General features: G+C 41.8%; 2 protein-coding genes across 2 annotated transcripts in view; both read left to right on the forward strand.

Moving 5' to 3' along the window:
- Positions 1-20,321, forward strand: part of LOC104085184 (thiosulfate/3-mercaptopyruvate sulfurtransferase 1, mitochondrial-like) — a 51,150-nt gene extending 30,829 nt beyond the window's left edge. Inside the window, exon 11 of the mRNA XM_070177281.1 lies at positions 20,284-20,321. Coding sequence (XP_070033382.1) covers positions 20,284-20,306 — 23 coding nt within the window. The 3' untranslated portion in view covers positions 20,307-20,321. The remainder of the gene's footprint in view (positions 1-20,283) is intronic.
- Positions 20,322-21,352: 1,031 nt separating this feature from the next.
- LOC138893825 (uncharacterized) lies at positions 21,353-22,273 on the forward strand. Its single transcript, XM_070178489.1, has one exon. The coding sequence runs from the start codon at positions 21,353-21,355 to the stop codon at positions 22,271-22,273; it is 921 nt and encodes a 306-aa protein (XP_070034590.1).
- The last annotated feature ends 764 nt before the right edge of the window (positions 22,274-23,037 follow it).

Genomic DNA, 23,037 nt, shown 5'->3' on the forward strand with positions numbered 1-23,037 from the left:
ATACTCGGTCAATCGGTAGATTTGATATCTTTGAACCGTCGAGCTTTGTTGTATACCTAGACAACATAAGTCACACAATCAATCCTTAACCATCTATGGTTCTCACGGTTGTGTTCGTTTCAGCCATGAACACCGCCTGGTTTCATGAGTGCTTAGAGAATGTGCCTTTACTTTCATTCCCCTTGAAGCGGCTTACACTTCACACTCATATAGGTGATTTCTAAACGTGTAATCCTATAGACACACTATCTGGTCATATCCTGCCAGACTTAGCAAATCATTAAAAAACCTTTAAGCTTTGTTGACTCATCAAAAAGCCTTAATGCTTTACCTCGATTTCTGAACATTGTCTTCATCACGAGAATGGGTTGAGTTATTTGACAATGTTGAACCGTCATTCATAACTTTGTTTGATCTCTTTGAACCTAGCTCGTGGGATCTCCAGTCTGCTAGGTAGAGTTACCGTCATGATGACTTGTCCTAGACCTTAACCCCATTCCCTTTGATGATCTTTCAACTGCCTCTCTAGATAGGCCTTTTGTAAGTGGATCCGACACGTTATCTCTTGACTTTATGTAGTCAATTGTGATAACACCACTAGAGAGTAGTTGTCTAACGGTATTGTGTCTCCGTCGTATATGACGAGATTTTCCGTTATACATAACGCTCCCTGCCCTGCCTATTGCCGCTGGACTATCACAATGTATACAAATATGTGCCAAAGGTTTGGGCCAAAATGGAATATCTTCCAAGAAATTTCGGAGCCATTCAGCTTCTTCACCTGCCTTATCTAAAGCTATGAATTCAGATTCCATTGTAGAACGGGCGATGCACATTTGTTTGGATGATTTCCAAGACACTGCTCCACCCCCAATTGTGAAAACATATCCACTCGTGGATTTAACTTCAGATGATCCAGTGATCCAATTTGCATCACTATATCCCTCGATCACGGAGGGATATTTGTTATAATGCAAAGCGTAATTTTGGGTATGTTTGAGATACCCCAAAACTCGTTTCATTGCCATCCAATGTATGTGATTGGGATTACTTGTAAACCGACTCAGTTTACTAATAGCACATGCTATATCTGGTCGTGTACAATTCATGATATACATCAAACTTCCCAATACTCTTGCATAATCCAATTGTGAGTCACTTTCACCTTCATTCTTTTGAAGTGCATAACTCACGTCAATTGGAGTCTTGGCAATTTTGAAATCCAAATACTTGAACTTGTCAAGTACCTTTTCAATGTAGTGAGACTGTGATAATGCTAGACCTTGTGGAGTCTTGTGAATTCTGATTCCTAAGATCACATCAGCAACTCCTAAGTCTTTCATATCGAATTTGCTAGCCAACATGCGCTTAGTAGCATTTATATCTGCCATGTTTTTACTCATTATCAACATGTCATCAACATATAAACAAACAATGACTTCATGACCTGGGATTGATTGTGTGACTTGTGCAGAAGAAGAAGAAGAAGAAGAAGAAGCTCAGAAAATTTCGTAAGGAAAGATTCTGTGATTCAAACTCTATTTATAGAGTTGCTGGCATTGTTTCTGAAAAGGTTTGCAACCTTTCAGAAACAGCCATGGCTGTTGGAAAAGGTGTGTTTGAAATATTGCGGGAAATTTAAAATAATCCGGAAAAGAAAACGGGCCTGACCGAACCGGGTCGCGGGTCATAGGTTATTCCGAATTGAATTTTTTGTTAATTATTTAATTAATTAATTACTTAATTGGAAGAAATTTTGTCCCAAAAGATTAATCAATCAATCTTTGACCAAATCCGAAGCCGAAGCCGAAGCCGAGCCGAGCGAGCGACGACGGCGGCGGCGCGAGGCTTGCCTTTTTCTTAACTCTTTAAGAGCTAGAAGAAGAGCAATTATATATATACCCATCAAAAGCCTTTTCTTCCTCCGATATGGGACAATGTCCCTTTCCCAAGGGAAACTCAAATATTTTATTTTTCCTCCATTTCTCATTCACCTTCTTTAAGCTACACAAGCTTAAAATCCCAATAATTAACACATATTGTGGCTGATACATAGACATATAGAGTTTAGCCATAAAAATTCAAGACGTCGGTATGAACCTTACACCGGCAAGGACCCTACAGGAGTTCAGAAACAAACTGAGACAATAGGGGTGCAAACTTAACTAACTATAGTTTCGATGTCAGTAACTCGGACTTAATAGTTGTGATGAAAGACATGGGATATAAAGTAAGATGCCCTGGGGAAGTGAGAATGGATCCTAGTAAAAGGAGTCAAGAATCTTGGTGTGAATATCACAATGTTCAATGGCATAAGGTAAAAGATTGTAAATCCTTGCAGCATGAGGTGACGTACCTCCTCAAGAAGCATATTACGGGGAGTTTCTCAGCGACAAAGGAAAACAAATATACTTAAAGAACCAGACAATGAAGAGCTACCCTGAACTCCATCACCAAACACACGGCTAATGTCATCTCTGGATGAGAAGAAGTTAATGACATCACGTACACAGCTGCAAAGAAGTACGCCAAGGTGTTAGTCACGCATGAAAGATGACAATATTACCTTCGACGATGAGGACAGCGATAGACTGATGTTCCCACATCATGATGCACTAGTAATCACTTTACGAGTTTTAGTCACTGATGTTAAATGTGTTCTGATTGACCCAGGTAGCTCAGTTAATATCATACACTTGTGGGTTATAAAAGAAATACAGATGATGTACATGATCATTCCAAAGGCATGAACACGTTTCGGGTCCAACAGTTGTAGTAAAACAACACGGCAAAATTATCCTACCCATTTTTGCACAAGATATAATTAAATATACCCCATTCCAAGTGATAACTGCAGATATGACATACAACATCATCTCGGAAGACCATGAATTCATGACATGTATGTCGCGCTGTCTACATTACATCAGGTAATAAATTTTCCAACTAAGTGGGGAATTAGAGAAATTACAGGAGATCAAAGAGCAGCATGAGAAAGAAATTCAGTGGTTCTAGTAAACAACCTTGCCAAAAATTAGAAGCATCTAATAGAAATTTAAGCTACAGGGGTCGTCAAGCAACTCGAACCCCTCAATTGAAGAAAGACAGTATACAACTTAGCAGATGAACCAGATGCTATCAAGTCGACAACTGAAGAGCTAGAAGAGTCATCCTCTTCGTTTACTTCTCAGATAGAAAGGTTTATGTGGGTTCCGGACTTCACCCCAAACTTAGAGGTAAATTAATTAAATTTTTGTGAGCTAGCGTAAATTACTTTGCCTGGTCCTATGTTGATATAATAGGCATACCATCCGAGTTAGTGACCCATAAGCTCAATGCAGACTAGTATCATCCACCGTTAAATTAAGGACTCCAAGCTACTGAAGATTATATTGATCCGAGACCGAGAGGCCAAGTAACCAACCAAACTGGTTGGCTAATGTGGTGGGTGGTTCTAAAGAAGAATAGTAAGTGGAGAGTGTGCATTTATTATGCACATTTGAACAAATCATGCCCTAAAGACTCTTTCCCTTTACCATATATTAATCAATTCATAAACACAAAAACTGGACATGTGTTGTTAAACTTTCTAGATGCATATTCCGGGTACAACTAAATTAAAATAGACCCTAAGGACTAGGAGAAGACTTCTTCATCACGTACCAGAGGACTTAATATTACAACGTAATGCCATACGGTCTTAAGAATGTCGGAGCCACATATCAGCGACTGATAAATTAGATGTTCAAGTAATGCATCGGGAAAACAAAAGAAGCTTTTATTGATGATATGCTAGTAAAGTCAGTCCAATCAGAGAATCATTTGAACCATTTGAGGAAGACATTTGCTACTCGCAGATGGTATAATATCAAGTTACACCCGGAGAAATGTGAATTTAAGGTAGCTTCCGGTAAGTTCATAGATTTTCTCATTTCCAATAGAGTAATTAAGGTCAACCTAGATCAAATCAAAGACATCGAAGGAATACCGGATATGCTAACAAGCAAGAAAGAAGTGCAAGGTTGACATGTCGAATAGCAATATTAGGAAGGTTTATATCTAGATCGTCGGCGAGATGCCATATGTTCTTCTAGTACTAAAGAAACAAAAATACTTCGGATGAACTGTGGAACGTCAGTAAGCTTCGAAAGATCTAAAAAGTTACTTGGCTAATCCTACATTGATTTTAAAGCCCCGGGATGGAGAGATGCTATTGTTTTACTTAGTTTTAGAAGTGTCAGTAAGCGTTGTTCTAGTCTGAGAAAATGAAGGTACACAATATCCTATCTATTATGTTAGCAAGATAATTTTAGACACAAAAACTAGATATCCATATCTAGAAAAATTAGCTCTTGCACGAATAATAGCTGTTCAGAAGCTTAAGCCTTATTTTCAATGTCATCCAAATTCTGTAGCAAATACATTTCCCTTATAGTTCATCCTTCATAAACAGGAGCTTTAGGGATGACCTTGCCAAATCGACGGTCAAACTTAGTGAATATGAGTAGCTGACTTTAGTACGGGTATACTCCCTAAGGCTAAAAAGAAATAACAATCGCTTCTGGAGCAGTCCTTGGAGTCTGGACCCTCAACACAAATGGATCATCCAATGTTAAAGGGTTCGGCCTCAGAATTGTTCTTACTGCATCTTCCAGAGAAATAATTCAACAATTGACAAAATTTTGTTATAAAACTAACAATGAAGTCGAGTATGAGCTGTAGTTGCTGGACTTGAATTAGCTAGGGGACTCGATGCAGGACACATCAAGCTAAAAAGTGATTCCCAACTCGTGATTAGTTAAATGGGATTCCAGCTTCGATAATCGTATCCTTCCGGACGTATGCGGCCCAAGAAAACCAGATGCAACAATACTTAGAAAATGTAATGAACCTCTTAGCTCAATTCTGAGAATAGAAGGTCATGAAAATACATCGAGAATACAATGCCGAAGCATATGCTATAGTAAACCTATGATCCATAGTAGATATTACCGAGTCTGGGAGCAATGCGGTAGTAGTTCATATATTCAATTCCGCTATTGACCACAATAGAAATGAGGTAAATTCAACTTATTTAACTTGTGATTAGCATAACTAATTTATCAATTACTTGTAGAATGAAATCTTTCCCGAAGATAAAAAAGTATCTCTACAACTTAGGGTTCGAGCAACTCAATATTATCTCATCGAAGGAGAGCTCTACCGAAGAATGATCAATGGTCCCTTAGCTAAATATCTCGGACGCGGACAAATAGAGTATGTAATAAGAGAAGTTGATGAAGGAAACTGCGGTGAGTGACATAGATTTAACTCGGAAACTCATCAGAGTTGGATACTATTAGCCTTGAATAGAGGAAGATACGAAGGTATACCTTAAAAAGTGTGATTGTATACGGTCAAAATATATTTCGGCTTTCCTACGTTCGATTGAGTTCGAGTGTTAAAAAGTCGGAATGAGATTTTAGGAGTGAGCTCCGAAGTCGGTACTAACGAGCCTCGAGCCCGAAGGTCGCTCGAGGAATCGGCTCGATAATCCTATCGAGCCAGTGATCGAATCGATCCGTGAGGCACTACTTCGAGGTTGGAAAGGCGCGACGCCCATCTCGAAGGCCGAACTCGAGCCAAGACCGAAGGGCCCGACCCAGTAACGAGTTCGAGCCAGTATCGAGCTCACAGATAAGAGCCGTTGCGACCGCACCAAGAGAGAAAATCTTAGCAGGAATCAAGGAAAAGACAAGTCATCATGGGCCTTCCACTATTTACTTTATTTTATTGTTTTTTGTAATGACCATCTTCTATAAAAGGGGGAATCCTTGTAAGCTAAGAACAGAGACAAAAAATCACTAAACACATTGAAAGATATCCCCTTGTGCTTGTTTTACTCACTCTTTTTGCTCACTATTTTTATTCTCATAGTCAAGAATACACATATCTCTATTTCTCTATACGATTTATACCGAATTGTATTGCATATCCTTAGAATCATAAAAAATCTAACGTTATCCGATTTTTTCGGTAAACAGTTTGGCGCCCACCGTGGGGCTAAGGGTAGCAGTGATCGTTTGATATAAATCCAAAGTGCACGCCAGTTTGCAACTTCAAATCAGCAATGGCTTTACCTATCGACCATGAAGCCGGCCTTCAAGGTGAAACCAACAACTTGGCACCCGGAGCCGGAAGGCCAATTAACGATGGCACCAAGGCTCGAATCGAAATACCCGAAACCCGAGCCTAAATACCATTGGATATAAATTCACAAATAGCTTTGGAGGCGAATCAGCGTTCCAAACCGGAAAGAAGCATTCAGGGCGGTACTCCATCCGTAGCTCGAGACACCCAAAATGTGGGGGAAATCGGGGCCAGCCTACGTATGATCTTCGAGATGCTACAAGCCCAACAAGTAGTGATAGCTCAGTTACAGAGCTAAACTCGCGCACAAAGCAGGCCAGATTCCAATCCACTTCGAGAAATCACCCCCAGAACAGAGCCCGCCATAGTGAAATCAAACGAACAAGAATCGGGGACTACTCCCGGAATTACTAAATTGCTCGAAAAACTCACAAAACGAGTCGAAGCCAATGACAAGAGAGTGGAAACATACAATGCCAAGGTCGATCAAATCCTGGGGGCCCCACCAATGATAAAGGGGCTTGATTCGAAAACATTCATACAAAAGCCTTTTCCCTCGAGTGCGGCACCGAAACCAATCCCCAAAAAATTCCGTATGCCCGAAATTCCCAAATATAACGGTATGACCGATCCTAACGAACATGTCACCTCTTACACATGTGCCATCAAAGGTAACGATTTGGAGGACGATGAGATCGAATGCGTGTTGTTAAAAAAGTTTGGAGAGACCCTCTCGAAGGGAGCGATATTCTGGTATCACAATTTACCACCAAATTCTATCGATTCTTTTGCCATGTTAGCTGATTCATTCGTAAAGGCACATGCTGGAGCAATAAAGGTTGCAACAAGAAAATCAGACCTCTTCAAAGTAAAGCAAATGGGGAACGAAATGCTGAGGGAATTCGTATCCCGATTTCAAATGGAACGCATGAAATTACCACCGGTCACAGACGATTGGGCGGTACAAGCTTTCACCCAAGGGTTGAACGAGCTAAGTTTGACAGCATCACATTGGCTGAAATAAAATTTAATCGAGTATCCAGCGATAACTTGGGCAGATATACACAGCCGATACCAATCGAAAATTAGGGTCGAGGATGATCAGTTGGGAGCTCCGTATGGACCCGTGCATCAGAACAAGACAGCTACTAAAAACCAAAAGGAGATCGATAGAGAACAAAGGTCAGACAGAGACCGATATCGACCGTACATCGCAGATCGGGTGAACAACGGTTCAGCACACAATACAGTTTGGAACAATCGAAGGATCGATCGAGGGCAAAACTCTCGGGGACTTATGAGCAAGAGCGGCTTCGATAAATATGTCGATCCTATAGAAGCACCTCGATTATCAGAATATAACTTCTGCGTTGGTGCATCCGCTATCGTGTCGGCCATCGGACGCATCAAAGACACTAAATGGCCTCGACCCATGCAGACCGATCCTGTCCAAAGATATCCCAATCAAACGTGCGAATAGCATGGTACCCATGGCCACAGAACGGAAGATTGCAGGCAACTAAGAGAGGAAATAGCCCGCTTATTTAACAAAGGGAACCTTCGGGAATTTCTGAGTGATAGGGGGAAGAACCATTTCAAAAACAGGGATTTCAGCAAGCACAACGAGCAAGAAGAACCGCAACACGTCATTCACATGATCATCGGCGGCATCGATACCCCTCAGGGACCAGTGCTTAAACGTACTAAAACATCGATTGTGAGGGAAAAGCGATCTCGGACTCAAGATTACGCACCCAGGGGGACTTTGTCCTTCGATGATGAAGATGCAGAAGGGGTCATCCAACCTCATAACGATGCACTGGTAATATCCGTACTCATGTATAAAACTAAAATTAAGCGTGTGTTAATCGATCTAGGTAGCTCGGCCAACATCATCCGACTGAAGGTAGTAGAACAACTCGGCCTACAGGATCAGATCGTATCCGCAACTCTGGTTCTAAACGGGTTCAATATGACATGTGAAACCACCAAAGGCGAGATAATCCTACCAATAAACATGGTCGGAACCATCCAGGAAACAAAGTTTCACGTGATCGAAGGCGATATGAGATACAACGCCCTCCTCGGGAGGCCATGGATCCACAACATGAGAGCTGTACCTTCGACCCTACATCAGGCCCTCAAATTCCCTACACCGAGAGGTGTCGAAATGGTGTACGGAGAACAACCAGCCGCAAAGGAAATGTTCGCCGTCGAGGAAGCTAAACCAACATCCTCACTTTCGTCGATAGAAGGATCGGGCTCAGAAGGAGAACGGGACACCAAATAGCAATCACAGACATCGGCTTCGACCCATCCAGATAACCAGAAGATCGAAAAGGATGATGATCAAAGGGTCCCTCGATCTTTCATGATTCTCGATGACTGCGACGCCACCAAATCAAAAATCGAGGAACTAGATCAAGTCACATTAATCGAGCACTGGCCCGAGCGAAAGGTATACTTAGAAACGGGGTTGAGCCCCGAACTCAGGAAGAAACTCGTTCAATTTCTTATCAATAACATCGATTGTTTTGCCTGGTCCTATTTAGATATAACAGGGATCCCTCCGGACATAACGACGCATCAGCTAAGTTTGGACCCCAGGTTCAGATCGGTGAAGCAAAAGAGAAGACCCCAGTCCGAGGGAAAGCACGCATTCATAAAGGATGAGGTAACCAAGCTTCTCAAAATAGGGTCCATTCGGGAGGTGAAATATCCCGAATGGTTAGCCAACGTAGTTGTAGTGCCTAAAAAAGGGAACAAACTTAGAATGTGTGTGGACTATAAGGATTTGAACAAAGCATGCCCCAAAGATTCCTTTCCACTGCCCAACATCGATCGCATGATCGATGCCACGACCGGCCACGAGATCCTCACTTTTCTCGATGCCTATTCCGGGTATAATCAAATCCAGATGAACCCGGAGGACCAGGAAAAGACTTCATTTGTCACCAAATATGGAACGTATTGTTATAATGTGATGCCCTTCGGGCTAAAGAATGCAGGGGCTACTTACCAGCGCCTAGTAAATAAAATGTTCGAAGAACAAATAGGAAAATCAATGAAAGTTTATATTGATGACATGCTAGTTAAATCCCTGCGCGCAGAGGACCATTTGACCCATTTGCAGGAAACGTTCGATATTTTGAGGAAATACAACATGAAGCTCAACCCCGAAAAATGTGCTTTCGGGGTCGATTCGGGCAAGTTCCTCGGCTTCATGGTGTCACATCGGGGAATAGAGATTAACCCCGATAAAATCAAGGCCATAGAAGACATCATCGTTGTGGGCAGTGTGAAAGCCGTACAAAGGCTAACCGGTCGGATTGCAGCCTTAGGCCGGTTCATTTCAAGATCATCTGATCGAAGTCTCAAATTTTTATCTCTACTCAAAAAGAAGAACGATTTTTCTTAGATCCCGGAGTGCCAACAAGCATTACAGGAACTAAAACGATATCTATCAAGCCCACCACTACTTCACACTCCAAAAACAGACGAAAAGCTTTGTTTGTACTTGGCAGTATCGGAAATCGCCGTAAGAGGCATCCTTGTTCGAGAAGAGAAAGGTACGCAATTTCCCGTTTATTATATGAGTCAAACCTTAGGAGAGGCGAAAACTAGGTATCCGCAACTAGAAAAATTGGCACTTGCACTGATAAATGCCTCTAGAAAGTTAAGACCGTACTTTCAATGTCACCCCATATGCGTATTAACCACCTACCCACTTCGTAATATTTTGCACACGCCCGAACTATTAGGTCGATTGGCCAAATGGGCCGTCGAACTCAGTGGGTACGATATCGAATATCAACCCCGTACGGCCATCAAGTCTCAAATTTTAGCAGACTTCGTGGCCAATTTCACGCCAACCCTCGTACCCGAAGTCGAAAAAGAACTCTTGTTGAAATCAGGTGCATCATCGGGTGTACGGATCCTTTTTACGGACGAGTCTTCGAACGTGAAAGGGTCCGGGCTGGGCATAGTTTTGAAACCCCCCACGGGTAACACTATTAGGCAATCTATTAAAACTATCAGGTTGACTAACAACGAGGCCAAGTATGAAGCCATGATTGCACGTCTCGAGCTAGCTAGAAACTTGGGAGTAGAAGTCATTGAAGCCAATTGTGACTCTTTGCTGGTGGTGAGTCAAGTAAACAAAACCTTCAAAGTTTGAGAAGGTAGAATGCAATGGTATTTAGATAAACTGCTTGTTACTTTGCACCATTTCCAACAATGGACTTTATAGGATGTTCCACGAGAACAGAATAATGAGGCCGATGCGCTTTCAAATTTGGGATCGTCGGTCAAGGTAGATGACTTGGGCTCGGGGAATGTTGTTCAACTTTTGAGATTGGTAATCGAAGAAGGTCACGCCGAGAAAAATTCTACAAGCTTAACCTGGGATTGGAGAAACACGTATATTGAATACTTAAAGAGCGGAAAGCTCCCATCGGACCCTAAAGATTCTAGGACCCTATGGACTAAAGATGCTCGATTCACATTGGCTTCAGACGGAACGCTATATCGAAGGACATTGGATGGACCGTTGGCAGTATGCTTGGGTCCGGGAGATATCGATTACATCCTACGGGAAGTGCACGAGGGCACTTGTGGGAATCACTCCGGTTCTGATACATTAGTTCGAAAAATAATCAGAGCAGGGTATTATTGGATCGATATGGGCAAAGATGCGAAAGAATTTGTTCGTAAATGTGACAAATGTCAAAGGTTTGCGCCAATGATCCATCAACCTAGAGAGCAACTTCACTCAGTCCTATCCCCATGGCCGTTCATGAAATGGGGAATGGATATCGTCGGCCCTCTGCCATCAACCCCAGGTAAAGCCAAATTCATTTTATTTATGACTGACTATTTTTCTAAATGGGTTGAAGCACAGGCGTTCGAGAAAATAAGAGAGAAATAAGTTATAGACTTTATTTGGGATCATATCATATGCCGATTCGGGATACCCGCCGAAATAGTATGTGACAATGGAAAGCAATTCGTTGGCAGCAAAGTAACAAGATTCCAAGACCACAAAATAAGAAGGATACTATCGATGCCATACCACCCCAGTGGGAATGGACAGGCCGAATCAACGAACAAAACTGTCATTCAAAACCTAAAGAAGAGGTTGAACAACGCTAAAGGAAAATGGAGAGAAATCCTACCCGAAGTCCTTTGGGCATATCGGACGACGTCAAAATCCAGTACGGGGGCAACCCCATTCTCCTTAGTATATGGGTCCGAAGCATTGATACCTAGTGCCAGATTTCGATTCGCGATGGAAGAATCAAATAACGAGGCTATGAATACTAGCCTCGAACTATCGAACGAAAGACGAGAAGCTTCTCTCGTCCAATTGGCCGCCCAAAATCAGCGAATCGAAAGATATTATAATTGAAGAACCAAGCTCCGCCATTTCAAGCCCGGGGACTTAGTGTTAAGAAAAGTTACCATCAATACCCAAAATCCGAACGAAGGAAAACTAGGACCGAATTGGGAAGGACCATATCAGGTGCTCGAGAACATCGGAAAGGGATTGTACATGCTCGACATTATAAACGGCAAACAACTATCAAGCAGCTGGAATGTATCATATTTAAAACGCTACTACTGCTAAGGTATGATCTTTCCATACTCACTTACATTTCAAAACTGACCCCTGCAGAAGTCCGAACGAGGGCTAAGTTGGATCTTTCGCTTGAAAGCACGCGTTGCACTCTTTTTCCCTTAGACCGATTTTATCCCGAATGGGTTTTTCAGCAAGGTTTTTAATGAGTCAACCATTGATCGTGCTGCACTTACAACAATATCCGAGGCCTCTTTACAATAGACCTCGAATAATGAGGGGGTATTAGGCCCTCAAATACATTGAGTTCAGATGCAAGAGAGTTATTTCACAACAACAGGGTTCCAATAGGAAAAATTGTAAGAGCCAAATGGTCGAAACAAACCATGCTCATGTAGATTGGCCTGAACCCAGGCACGAAACATGAACACATGTGTAATAACATGCGAAAAAAGTTCTATTCTTTATCGGGATCTTGTATCCAAGGAAACTTCCTCTATTTGGAGATTTATTATGCAAACATAATCAAATTAAATTCGACCAATTAAGCCTACGGGCTACTTCGACCATTATGCCTACGGGCTACATTGCATCGAGTTCGAATCATTCACTCGACTGCTAAGCCTACGGGCTACATCGACCATTGCGCCTATGGGTTACATTGCATCGAGTTTGAATCATTCACTCAACTGCTAAGCCTACGGGCTACTTCGACCATTATGCCTACGGGCTACATTGCATCGAGTTTGAATTATTCACTCGACTGCTAAGCCTATGGGCTACTTCGGCTATTACGCCTACGGGCTACATTACATCAAGTTCGAGCAAGCACTCACTCGACCACTAAGCCTACGGGATACTTCGACCATTACGCCTACGGGATACATTGCATCGAGTTCGAGTCATTCACTCGACTGCTAAGCCTACGAGCTACTTCGACCATTACGCCTACGGGCTACATTGCATCGAGTTCGAATCATTCACTCGACTGCTAAGCCTATGGGCTACTTCGACCATTACGCCTACGGGCTACATTGCATCGATTTTGAATCATTCACTCGACTGCTAAGCCTACGGGCTACTTCGACCATTACGCCTACGGGCTACATTGCATCGAGTTCAAATCATTCACTGGATGACTAAAGCCTACGGGCTACTTTCACTTTGAGTTCGAGCAAGCACTCACTCGACCATTACGCCCGCGGGCTACATTACTTCGAGTTCGAATCATTCACTCGACGATTAAAGCCTACGGGCTACTTTCACTCCGAATTCAAGCAAAGCACTTACTCGATTATTATGCCTACGGATTATATTTCTTCAAAGTTCGGATCATTAACTCAACTAGTAAGCCCAAGGGCTACGTCACTTCGAACAAATCAATAATAGAGACTACAAAGTCCAAACTTGATTGAATTGTTAAGATCCTTGTGAAAACATTTGTAAGGCACGCATAAAATCTGTACAAATCGGCCAAAGTTGTCTATATACAAAAATTTCTACATGATTAATTACAAATATGAACTAAGCTTCTTGATCATCCTCAGGGGCGTTTGCTTCTCTGTCAGGATCTCTCCCATACTCGGATCCGCTCTTGCTATCATCATCATCATGATCATCGCCATCAGAAGCCAAGGCTTCAGCTTCAGCTTCGAGCTCTTTAGCCCTTTTTATTTCTTCAGTAAGGTCGAAAGTTCGAACATGTATCTCCTCGAGGGTCTCACTCTGAGACCTACATTTAGAAAGTTTGGCAATCCAATGTGCTCGGGTGTCGACAGTATGCGCCGTCTCTCGCGCCTCCATCTGAGCAGCGTCGGCATCAGCCCGATATACGGCAATGGACTTATCCGCCAAGATTTTTGAGGACTCAACCTCGGTCTTGGCCTCAGTAAGATGGGCTTCAAGCTCCTCGATCCTCTTAGCTTGAGCCGAACCCTTTTGTTTAACGTTTCGAAGCTAAACATCGCCCGATAATAAGTTGGTCAAAATGGTCTCCTTTTTCGTAGCCAGGCGATCGATAGTCTCTTTCCACCGATTACATTCGGCTTTGATTTGATCGAATTCTTCCCGAAGTGACCCGATCATTTCAACCTTTTGCTTCAGCTGAGACAATGAAGGGTTAACTTCCACAGTCGAGTCAAACCCGTACTTTAACAGAATGAGGCTCACCTGCTTGTCAAGTTCAGCCTCTTCTTCACGATCCTTAGCCAAATCCGCTTGGAGGTCCTTTATAGCCTCGTCCTTTTGGCTGCAAAGAAGCCGCAAGGCGTCTCTCTCCCCCGAGACTTTCTGAAGCTCGACCTCACACTAGCTAAGGTCGACCTGAAATCTACTAATGGCCTGCACAGTAGGGAAGGAACACGAGTCAAATTCGAAAAGGAACAAAGAAACCAAGTATAATAAAATCATTACCTGAGTAATGAAACATTGGGCCTCTTCCAGTAGAAGAGAAGCATCCCCGATATCGGAAGCATCACCAACTCTGATAAAGCAATCCTAAAAGGGATCCCCTGTACTAGAGCCTTCGCCCATATCGAGGGTCTTCAATTCTCGAGCTTCCTTTAACGCCTCCTCAGAAAAGGTGGGAAGAGAAGGCGAATAACCCACTGTCGTAGTCCCAAGTGAATCACTCGGGGCGTTCCAATCAAGACTCGGGATCCCGGTGTCAACCCCGACTGGTACAGCTGCCATCGGTTCAGGAGCTTCGGTAACCTCGATAGCTCTGGCAGATCGGGACACCAAAGTCGAGGCACCTACTTCTTCCTCTTCTTCTTCTTCTTCTTCGTCTTCTTCTTCGTCTTCTTCTTCTTTTTCTCTCAGTCGTTGGACCGAGTCAATCGAAAGGGCAATTGCCTTCCTCCTCACCCTTCGAGTTTTGGGCTTGGGGCCCTCTAATCGAGAGGCAGCTTTGCGCTTCTTGTCTTTCCCCGATTTCGGGACCAGGGACTTGGTTCCTTCTTCACCGCTCGAAGGCCTCAAAGCGGCGTCCTTGGTTACGCCTGCATGAAAGGAAATCGGTAACGAATGGAGCACAAAGAGCGCTTCGAAGGAAATGAGAAGTAAAACCTTACCATGCTTCTTGGCTTCCCATCTGCCTTTAGACAAATCACGCCAAGCACGTTCGGTGTAAGAGGAAGTCGAGGCTAACTTCCGAACCCAATCCTCGAGGTCGGGCACCGGTTGTGGCATCCAAGGGGCAGCTGTATATTGGAAATTTTTTTTCAAGAAAGGATACAAAAGGCGACGCTTATGAGAACAACTTACGATCGAAATTCCATTCCTCGGGGAACAGCATCTTCTCTTCCGGAATGAGGTCATGGGTCCACACCCGAATGTAATACCCCATCCAACCCCGATCCTTGTCTTCGTCGATACTCGACATCAAAGCCTTCGATGCCCGACGATGAAGTCTGATTAATCCTCAAAAGATTTGAGGCCGATACAACCGTATGAGGTGATTTAGGGAAAAATCCAGCCCCCCGACTTTGGTGAAAAAGAAGCGAAGTAGGATTACTATACGCCACAGAGAGGGATGAATCTGACCAAGGGTGACCTGATATCTCTTGCAAAAATGGATGACCACCAGGTCGACCGGACTCAATGTGAAGGGATAAGTGTAAATAGTTAAAACCCCCTCCACATGGGTGACGACGCTCTCTTCGGGGGATGGAATTTGCAACACAACTTCGGAACCCCAGTTGCAGTCTTTTCTGACGGCCTCGAGATGACCCTCCATTATAGAGCACATATACATCGAGACGTGCTCGCATTGACCCGGGACGGATGAAGGATTCTCAATCTTATAATTGATCTTTAGAGTACATGGGCCGGGAATGTAGTCATAGGTGGACGGCTCCACCGGTGCCTTGTCGCCGGACGGCCGTGAAGAAGAAGCTTTCTCCTTCTGAGGCACAGTTTTAGAAATCTTGGCCATTGATATGGGAGGAAGAAATACAAAGGAAAGTGAAAAATTGACAACACCAAAACTCTGGTAGCAACAAGAAAGGAAGAAAAGATGAGAAAATTTGGGGGAGTGAATGCGTGAAAGAAGTAAATGATAGATGGAAGAGCTATTTATAGGCTCGCATCGTGACGGTTCAATATCACAGGTGGCCGACCACCATCTGACAAGCATTAAATACCTTGAAAGGCTGAATCGATAGGACAACTATCACATACGTCATAATCGATCCCTGTGAAAATGTCGGCTTATGACCCGATCGAACCACTAAAAATCACATCGATTCTCACCGCATCCTTTGTGAGAAATGAGGGGACTATCTCTATACGGTCGAAATAGATTTCGGCCTTCCTACATTCGATCGAGTTCGAGTGTTAAAAAGTCGGAATGAGATTTTGGGAGTGAGCTCCGAAGTCGGTACTAACGAGCCTCGAGCCCGAAGGTCGCTCGAGGAGTCGGCTCGATAACCCTGTAGAGCCCGTGATCGAATCGATCCGCGAGGCATTTCTTTGAGGTTGGAAAGGCACGACACCCATCTCGAAGGTCGAACTCAAACCAAGACCGAAGGGCCCGACCCAGTAACGAGTTTGAGCCAGTATCGAGCTTACAGACAAGAGCCATTGCGACCGCACCAAGAGAGAGAATCTTAGCAGGAATCAAGGAAAAGACAAGTCATCATGGGCCTTCCACTATTTGCTTTATTTTATTGTTTTTTGTAATGACCCTCTTCTATAAAAGGGGAAATCCTTGTAAGCTAAGAATAGAGACAAAAAATCACTAAACACATTGAAAGATATCCCCTTGTGCTTGTTATACTCACTCTTTTTGCTCACTATTTTTATTCTCATAGTCAAGAATACACATATCTCTATTTCTCTATACGATTTATACCGAATTGTATTGCATATCCTTAGAACTATACAAAATCTAACGTTATCCGATTTTTTCGGTAAACAGTGATAAATGTCAATATTTTGGTCATCAGTTACACCAACCTGCAGAATCACTCCACTCTATTCTTAACCCATGGGCTTTCATGAAATGAGAAATGAATATAGATACACCACTTCCAAAAACACCAGTACATGTACGATTGTTTTTAGTTTTAACTAATTACTTTACTAAGTGGGTGGAAGCAGGTGCACCTGCTAGGATTCGAGAAAACGAACTGGTAGGTTTCATTTTGGAGAAATATGATTTGTCGCTTCAGAGTACCTAAAGAAATAGCTTATGATAATGGATCACAATTCATTGGGGGCAAAAATGACTGAGTTTCCCGAATAATGACGTAACGACCCGACCGATCATTTTGAGCTTTAGCGTTCCATTCGGTAGTTTGAGACTTTGATTAGCTTCATATTATGTATTATGACTTGTGTGTATGGTTGGTTTCGATTTTCAAGCAGTTCGGGATTGATTTGGAAGAATGATTCTCGTTTTAGAAGTTTTAAGTTGGAAGAGTTGACCAAGGTTTGACTTTTGGGTAAACGGACTCAGAATCAAGTTTTAATTATTCCAATAAGTTTGTATAATGATTTTGGACATGTCTACAAAGTTTGGTTAAATTCGATAAGTTTTGGATAAGTTTGGGTTGTATGGTGGTTGTTTACAGTTTCGACGTCGATTTGAACATAAAAGTTACCATATTGAGCAAACAAACTTTGATTCGTGTTTCGACTAAACCATTATATCCGTATCATAATTTTGGAACCATAGCTACTGAAATCATCAAGTTTAGACATTGTATGAGGAATTTATGATCAATTTACTAAGAATTGGGTTGCTAGATTTTTTCAGATTAATTACAAAATTACCACTGAATTCGTATTTAAAAATCTGCACTATTTTCAAATATTGAAACCAACATATATACATCATTATAAGGTCAAATGGAGTGATTAAAAAGTATAACTTGACTGGAAGTTTACGAGAAATCCATTGGAGGCATCAAAAGCGAGTTTCGGGATTGTTTGGCACAAGAAACGAGACAAAACAACTGGGCATTTTTGGCTATTAATGTTGTTGGAGTTTTTCTCATCTTGAAAGTTTGAGATTGGGAGAATTCATGGATATTCTTCAAGTTTCTTCCATGAGGTAAGGTCTAAACCATAACCTAAGTATTTCTCTTTGATTCATTCCCTTGGTTTAAGATTTAATCCATGATTTTAATTGAAAACCCATTTTATTCTTTGAATCAAGACCTAGGGTTATATCCTAAATTTTAAAAATTGAAATTGAGTTAGAGGCATTTATTTTCCGATTCATTTTGGGGTCTTATTCTCATATATTAGGAGAACAACATACTCGAATTTGGCGAGTTTCGGAGGAGTATTTTGGGAGATATGGGACCCAGTTAGTGTGGGTTGGACTCTTGGGTTATGAACACCCAAGAGTGATATTTTGGCGAATTAGTTGAACTATCAGACTCCGATTGAGTCAATTTTTGTTCGTGTGAGCTTGTATTGGTTCGAACTTCGCTCGGGTAAGCGTGGATTCAGAATCCAAGGTGGGTCCGGCATTGACTTTTGGGAAAAGTATAAAGATCATAGCTTTATTTAATGTAATTGATTTCTCTTGCATTGTTTGTTAATATTAAGTAGTTTTTGGTTAGATTTGAACCGAGCGGAGGTTAATTTTAAAAGGACAACTATTTTGGGTGATGAATCGGCCTAATTGGGGTAAGTATCTTGCCTAACTTGTGTGTGAGAAATTACCCCTCGGTTTTGGGTGATGGTACTATTTGAATTATATGAAAAACGTGTACACGGGGTGAAGCGTGTGTACACGAGCATATATTTGGTATTTGACCAGTGTAGACTTCTAGACTTCTTCCATGCATTTAATTGTATTTGTCACAACATGTTATATCTTTCATTGTTGAATTTGCTCGTACGTGCCTATTTGAAGTTGTTAGTACATGTTCTATCTTTTATTATCAAGTTCACTCTTATATGTCTTATTTGTTAATTGTAACTACTTGTTGAATTCATGCATTATCTGTTATATGACTTAATTGTTAATTGATTCTTGGTAACCGTGTCTTTATTTATAAATTGTCATTACTTGCTATTTGATTTTTGGGAGTTATCGTGTAACTTTGTCACATGTTTGTGACTTCTTGTGTAGCTTCGTTATGGTGTTTGGTTTTGTGATACACTGTGTAATGCCTATTGTTTGGGGATCGGGTTGCACGCCGCAACAATATTGAAATGATATGAAAAGATGTGATATGGAGCGATAAGGACGAACGATATGATATAGGTGAGATCAGGTTGCACGCTGCAACAGATATTGTTATTATTGTGTGGGATCAGGTTGCACGCTGCAACAAATAGTGTTATTATTGTGTGAGATCGGGTTATACGCCGCAACAGATATTGATATTATTGTGTGGGATCGGGTTGCACGCCGCAACGAATATTGTTATTATTGTGTGAGATCGGGTTGCACGCCGCAACAAATAATGTTATTAATGTGTGGGATTGGATTATACGCCGCAACAGATATTGTTATTATTGTGTGGGATCGGGTTGCACGGCGCAACGGATATTGTTGTGTTGCTTTAACATGCCAATTTATGTCTCCGTTATTTCTTGATAAATTGATTGTCAAGATGAATTTATGTGCATGGGGTCATTATCTCATATTCGATTAAGTTGTTGGTAATTTAGCGGTTTTAAAATGAAAGAATTCTTAAGGTGTTCCCCTTGTGTGTCTTTTAAAATAAAACTCATATTTCACTTGGCGTTTTACTAATTTAAATGGTTATCACATTTTTACTTTAATTGGATTCTAAAATTTTACTCATCACCTTATTGTTGTGTACTTTACTTAAAAAATGTTATCACGTTTTATTTTTAACAAATTCTATATATAACTTGTTAAGTTTAACTAATGTTTTACTTTGTTTAAATACGATATTTTCACTTCATCTCATAAATTTCTAAACTAAGCTCATCTAATACTCTATTTGCACAACCTCTCCTTTATTTTAGTTTATTTGAATCCTAAATTAAGCTTCATATCTCATTTGGTGCTTTACTTTATTCAAGTTTGAAATTGTGTTTCATTGTGTTTAAATTTATCCATCGATCATCTTTGTTGATATTGATACGAATACGATGTACATGGTAGCACGAGGACTTTTCCGAGTGAGGGTGATTGCTAATGTGGGCACGAGGTGTCATACGTGTAAGATTTGGAAGTTGTAACTCAAGATTTGTGATTACGAGTGGTACCTCGGGTAATTCTTGTTGTAATTCGTGCATTAGGAACTATTTGATTGATTGAGTTTTCATCGGTTCTCCTTACTTGAATTCATTCATATTTCATATGTATTCTAACTATGTTGTTGCTTTATTACCTGGTTATTTCTTATTTCCATTCGTGTTTCTATTATTTTCACTGTTGATTGTAAATTTGTGATCCTTCTGCTGTTGGTCTTACATTGATGTTCTTTCCATTGTTAGCTTTATGATATATCCTGCACAGGTTTACATGTCTGGTAGGTATCTTGACCTGGCCTCGTCACTACTCTAACGAGGTTAGGCTTAATACTTACTGGGTACTGGTGTGGTATACTCATGCTACGCTTTTGCATATTTTTATTCAAATCTAGGTACTTCTGATCGAGTTGGTTAGAGACTTATGTCTAGGTATACCTGCTCGACGTTCGCAGGCCCCGAAGTCACCCTTTGTTGTTTTTTATTTCCACCATTTTTATAATTTCGGGACAGTGATGTACTTGTAATTCCTAGTTACTCCTAGAAAAGCATATGACTTGTACTACCGATTTTGGGATATTGTATCATATTGGGATTGTTGGCTTTATATAGAAATATACGATTTATTTTAAATAGTTGTATTGGTTAAATTCTGTCATTTAATTCATTAACTATTAGGCTCACCTAGTCTTAGAGACTAGGTGCTATCACAACATCCTACAGAGAGAAATTGGGATCGTGACAAATGAAAAACTAAAAAGATTACTTCATCCCGTATCAACCCAATGCGAATGGCCAAGTTGAATTATATAAAAACAATTGATGGACAACTTGAAAAAGAGATTAGAAGCAGCTAAGGAAAGGTGGTCGGAAGAATTACCTGGTGTCTTATGGGCATATCGAACAAAAACAAAGACAAGTGCAAGAGAAACTCCATTTTCACTTGTCCACGGATCGGAAGAATTAACCCCGATTGAGATAGGAGAACCATGCCTATGATCCGGTCATGCAACTGAGGAATCTAATGATAAAGCATTGATAACGATATTAAAGTTAGTGTAAGGGCACCGAGAGATGGCATTAATTCGGATTGTTGCACAGAAGCAATGACTTGAGAAATATTACAAAACGAGGGCCAACCTTCGGTATTTCAAAGTGGGGGACAATGTCCTGCAGAAAGTATTCTCCGAATGCAACAACCCAGTCGATCATTTTATGTTTTAGGATCATTTTTACCTATTTGAGACTTCCCATATATTCATTTGGTATTTTATGACTTGCGGGTATGAATTATTCGGGTCGCGAGAGGCTCAGGAGTGATTTGAAATATTTTTCTAACACAAACACAACTAAGCTAGTTATTTAATATCTACTTTTATTAATAACACTAACGCAAATGAGGGGCACACTCTTGAAGAGATTGAGAGTATCCGAAATGACATGGTGGGACGTACACAGACCGAGATGGAACTAAGGCAAACCATCACTGCCTTAGAGTGCAAACTCATGGAGGCTTTGAGTACTATCGATGCTATGAAGGCAAAGATAGAGTCACTTGAGGAGCATGTTAGTGCTTGCATGACCGATGCAGCCAACAATATTGTGGTGGTGAGGGAGGCCAAGATCGAGGCTCCCATACCCCCGGTGTTCAAAGGTGTTCGTGATGCACAAGAAGTGGAAAACTTCCTTTGGCACTTGGAGAACTACTTCAAGCACGGCAAAGTGAGGGACGACGAGGCCATGATCAACACTGCAGTGTTATACCTCTTAGAGACTGCCATGCTATGGTGGAGAAGGAAGATGGCCGACGTGGATAAATGTCTATGTACTATTAGCACGTGGGATCAGTTCAAAGCCGAGTTTAAGAGACAATTCTTTCCAAACAATGTATTGTACGAGGCAAGGCGCAAGCTTAGGGAGTTGAAGCAAACAGGGAGCATGCGTGTCTATGTCAAGGAGTTCACTACCCTTATGCTTCAAATCCCCAACTTGACCAATGATGACTTGTTGTTTCACTTCATGGACGGGTTACAAAATTGGGCTAAGCAGGAGCTGCAATGCCGGCAAGTCGCAGATATAGACCAAGCCATAGTAGAGGCCGAATTATTGATGGATTTTATTCATGACAAGCACGACAAAGGCAAAGGAAAAGAAACAAAGTTTAACAATGTCAAAAGTGGGGGAGACCGTGGCAAAGGCAAGGAGATACAACAAATATACTACAAGACTCAAGATTCCAAAAAGTCGAGTGGCCGTCAGGGCTACTCTGAGAAGAATGCACATTACCAGAAGAAGGGATGTTACATATGCAGAGGGCCGCACAGCTTTAGGAATTGTCCCGACCTAAAGAGCCTCAACGCCATGGTCCGTGAACGGAAGGAGTAGCCGCAAGCATAGAGTTCGAGAACCGTACACTTGGGTATGAACGGATTATGTGGTGCCGGCACGAAGCAAGCTATCCAACCTACCGAGAATGGCAATCAGTACGTGCATCTCATCATCAACAACAAACCTGCTAGTGCAATGGTGGATACTGGAGCAACTCATAATTTTTTGACTGAGGCTGCCGCAAAGAGTCTAGAATTGAAGCTTGCTCCAACCAACTCTCGTGTCAAGGCTGTGAATGTCGAGGTATAGAATGCTCGTGGGGTAGCTAATGGAGTTGGTGTCAAATTGGGAACTTGGAAAGGTATGACAAACTTTACCGTAACCGCTATGGATATCTTTGACATCATATTGGGGCAAGAGTTCTTTAGACATTGTCATACTTTGATCGACCCCTACCTCCAACATCTCTTGGTTATGGAGCGAGAAGGAGCTTGCATGGTACCTACAATGACTATGCCACATGGATATATCCAAGCACAACTCTCAGCTATGCAGGTTGTCAAGGGGATCAAGAAGGGGACCCGACGTTCGTGGCAACCATCACAAGTCTGGAGGAAGATAAGAGTTTTCAAGAGACACTGCCGCCTTGCATAGAGAAGTTGCTTGAGGAAAAGAAAGACGTCATGCCCGAGGAGTTGCCTAAGCATTTGCCGCCTAGGCGAGAGGTGTATCACAAGATTGAGTTGGAGCCAGGGGCTAAGCCACTTGCATTTGCCCTATATCGTATGGCACCGCCCGAGCTAGAGGAGCTCAGGAAACAA

The sequence above is a fragment of the Nicotiana tomentosiformis genome, chromosome 6, assembly GCF_000390325.3.
Source record: "Nicotiana tomentosiformis chromosome 6, ASM39032v3, whole genome shotgun sequence".
Lineage (NCBI taxonomy): Eukaryota > Viridiplantae > Streptophyta > Magnoliopsida > Solanales > Solanaceae > Nicotiana > Nicotiana tomentosiformis.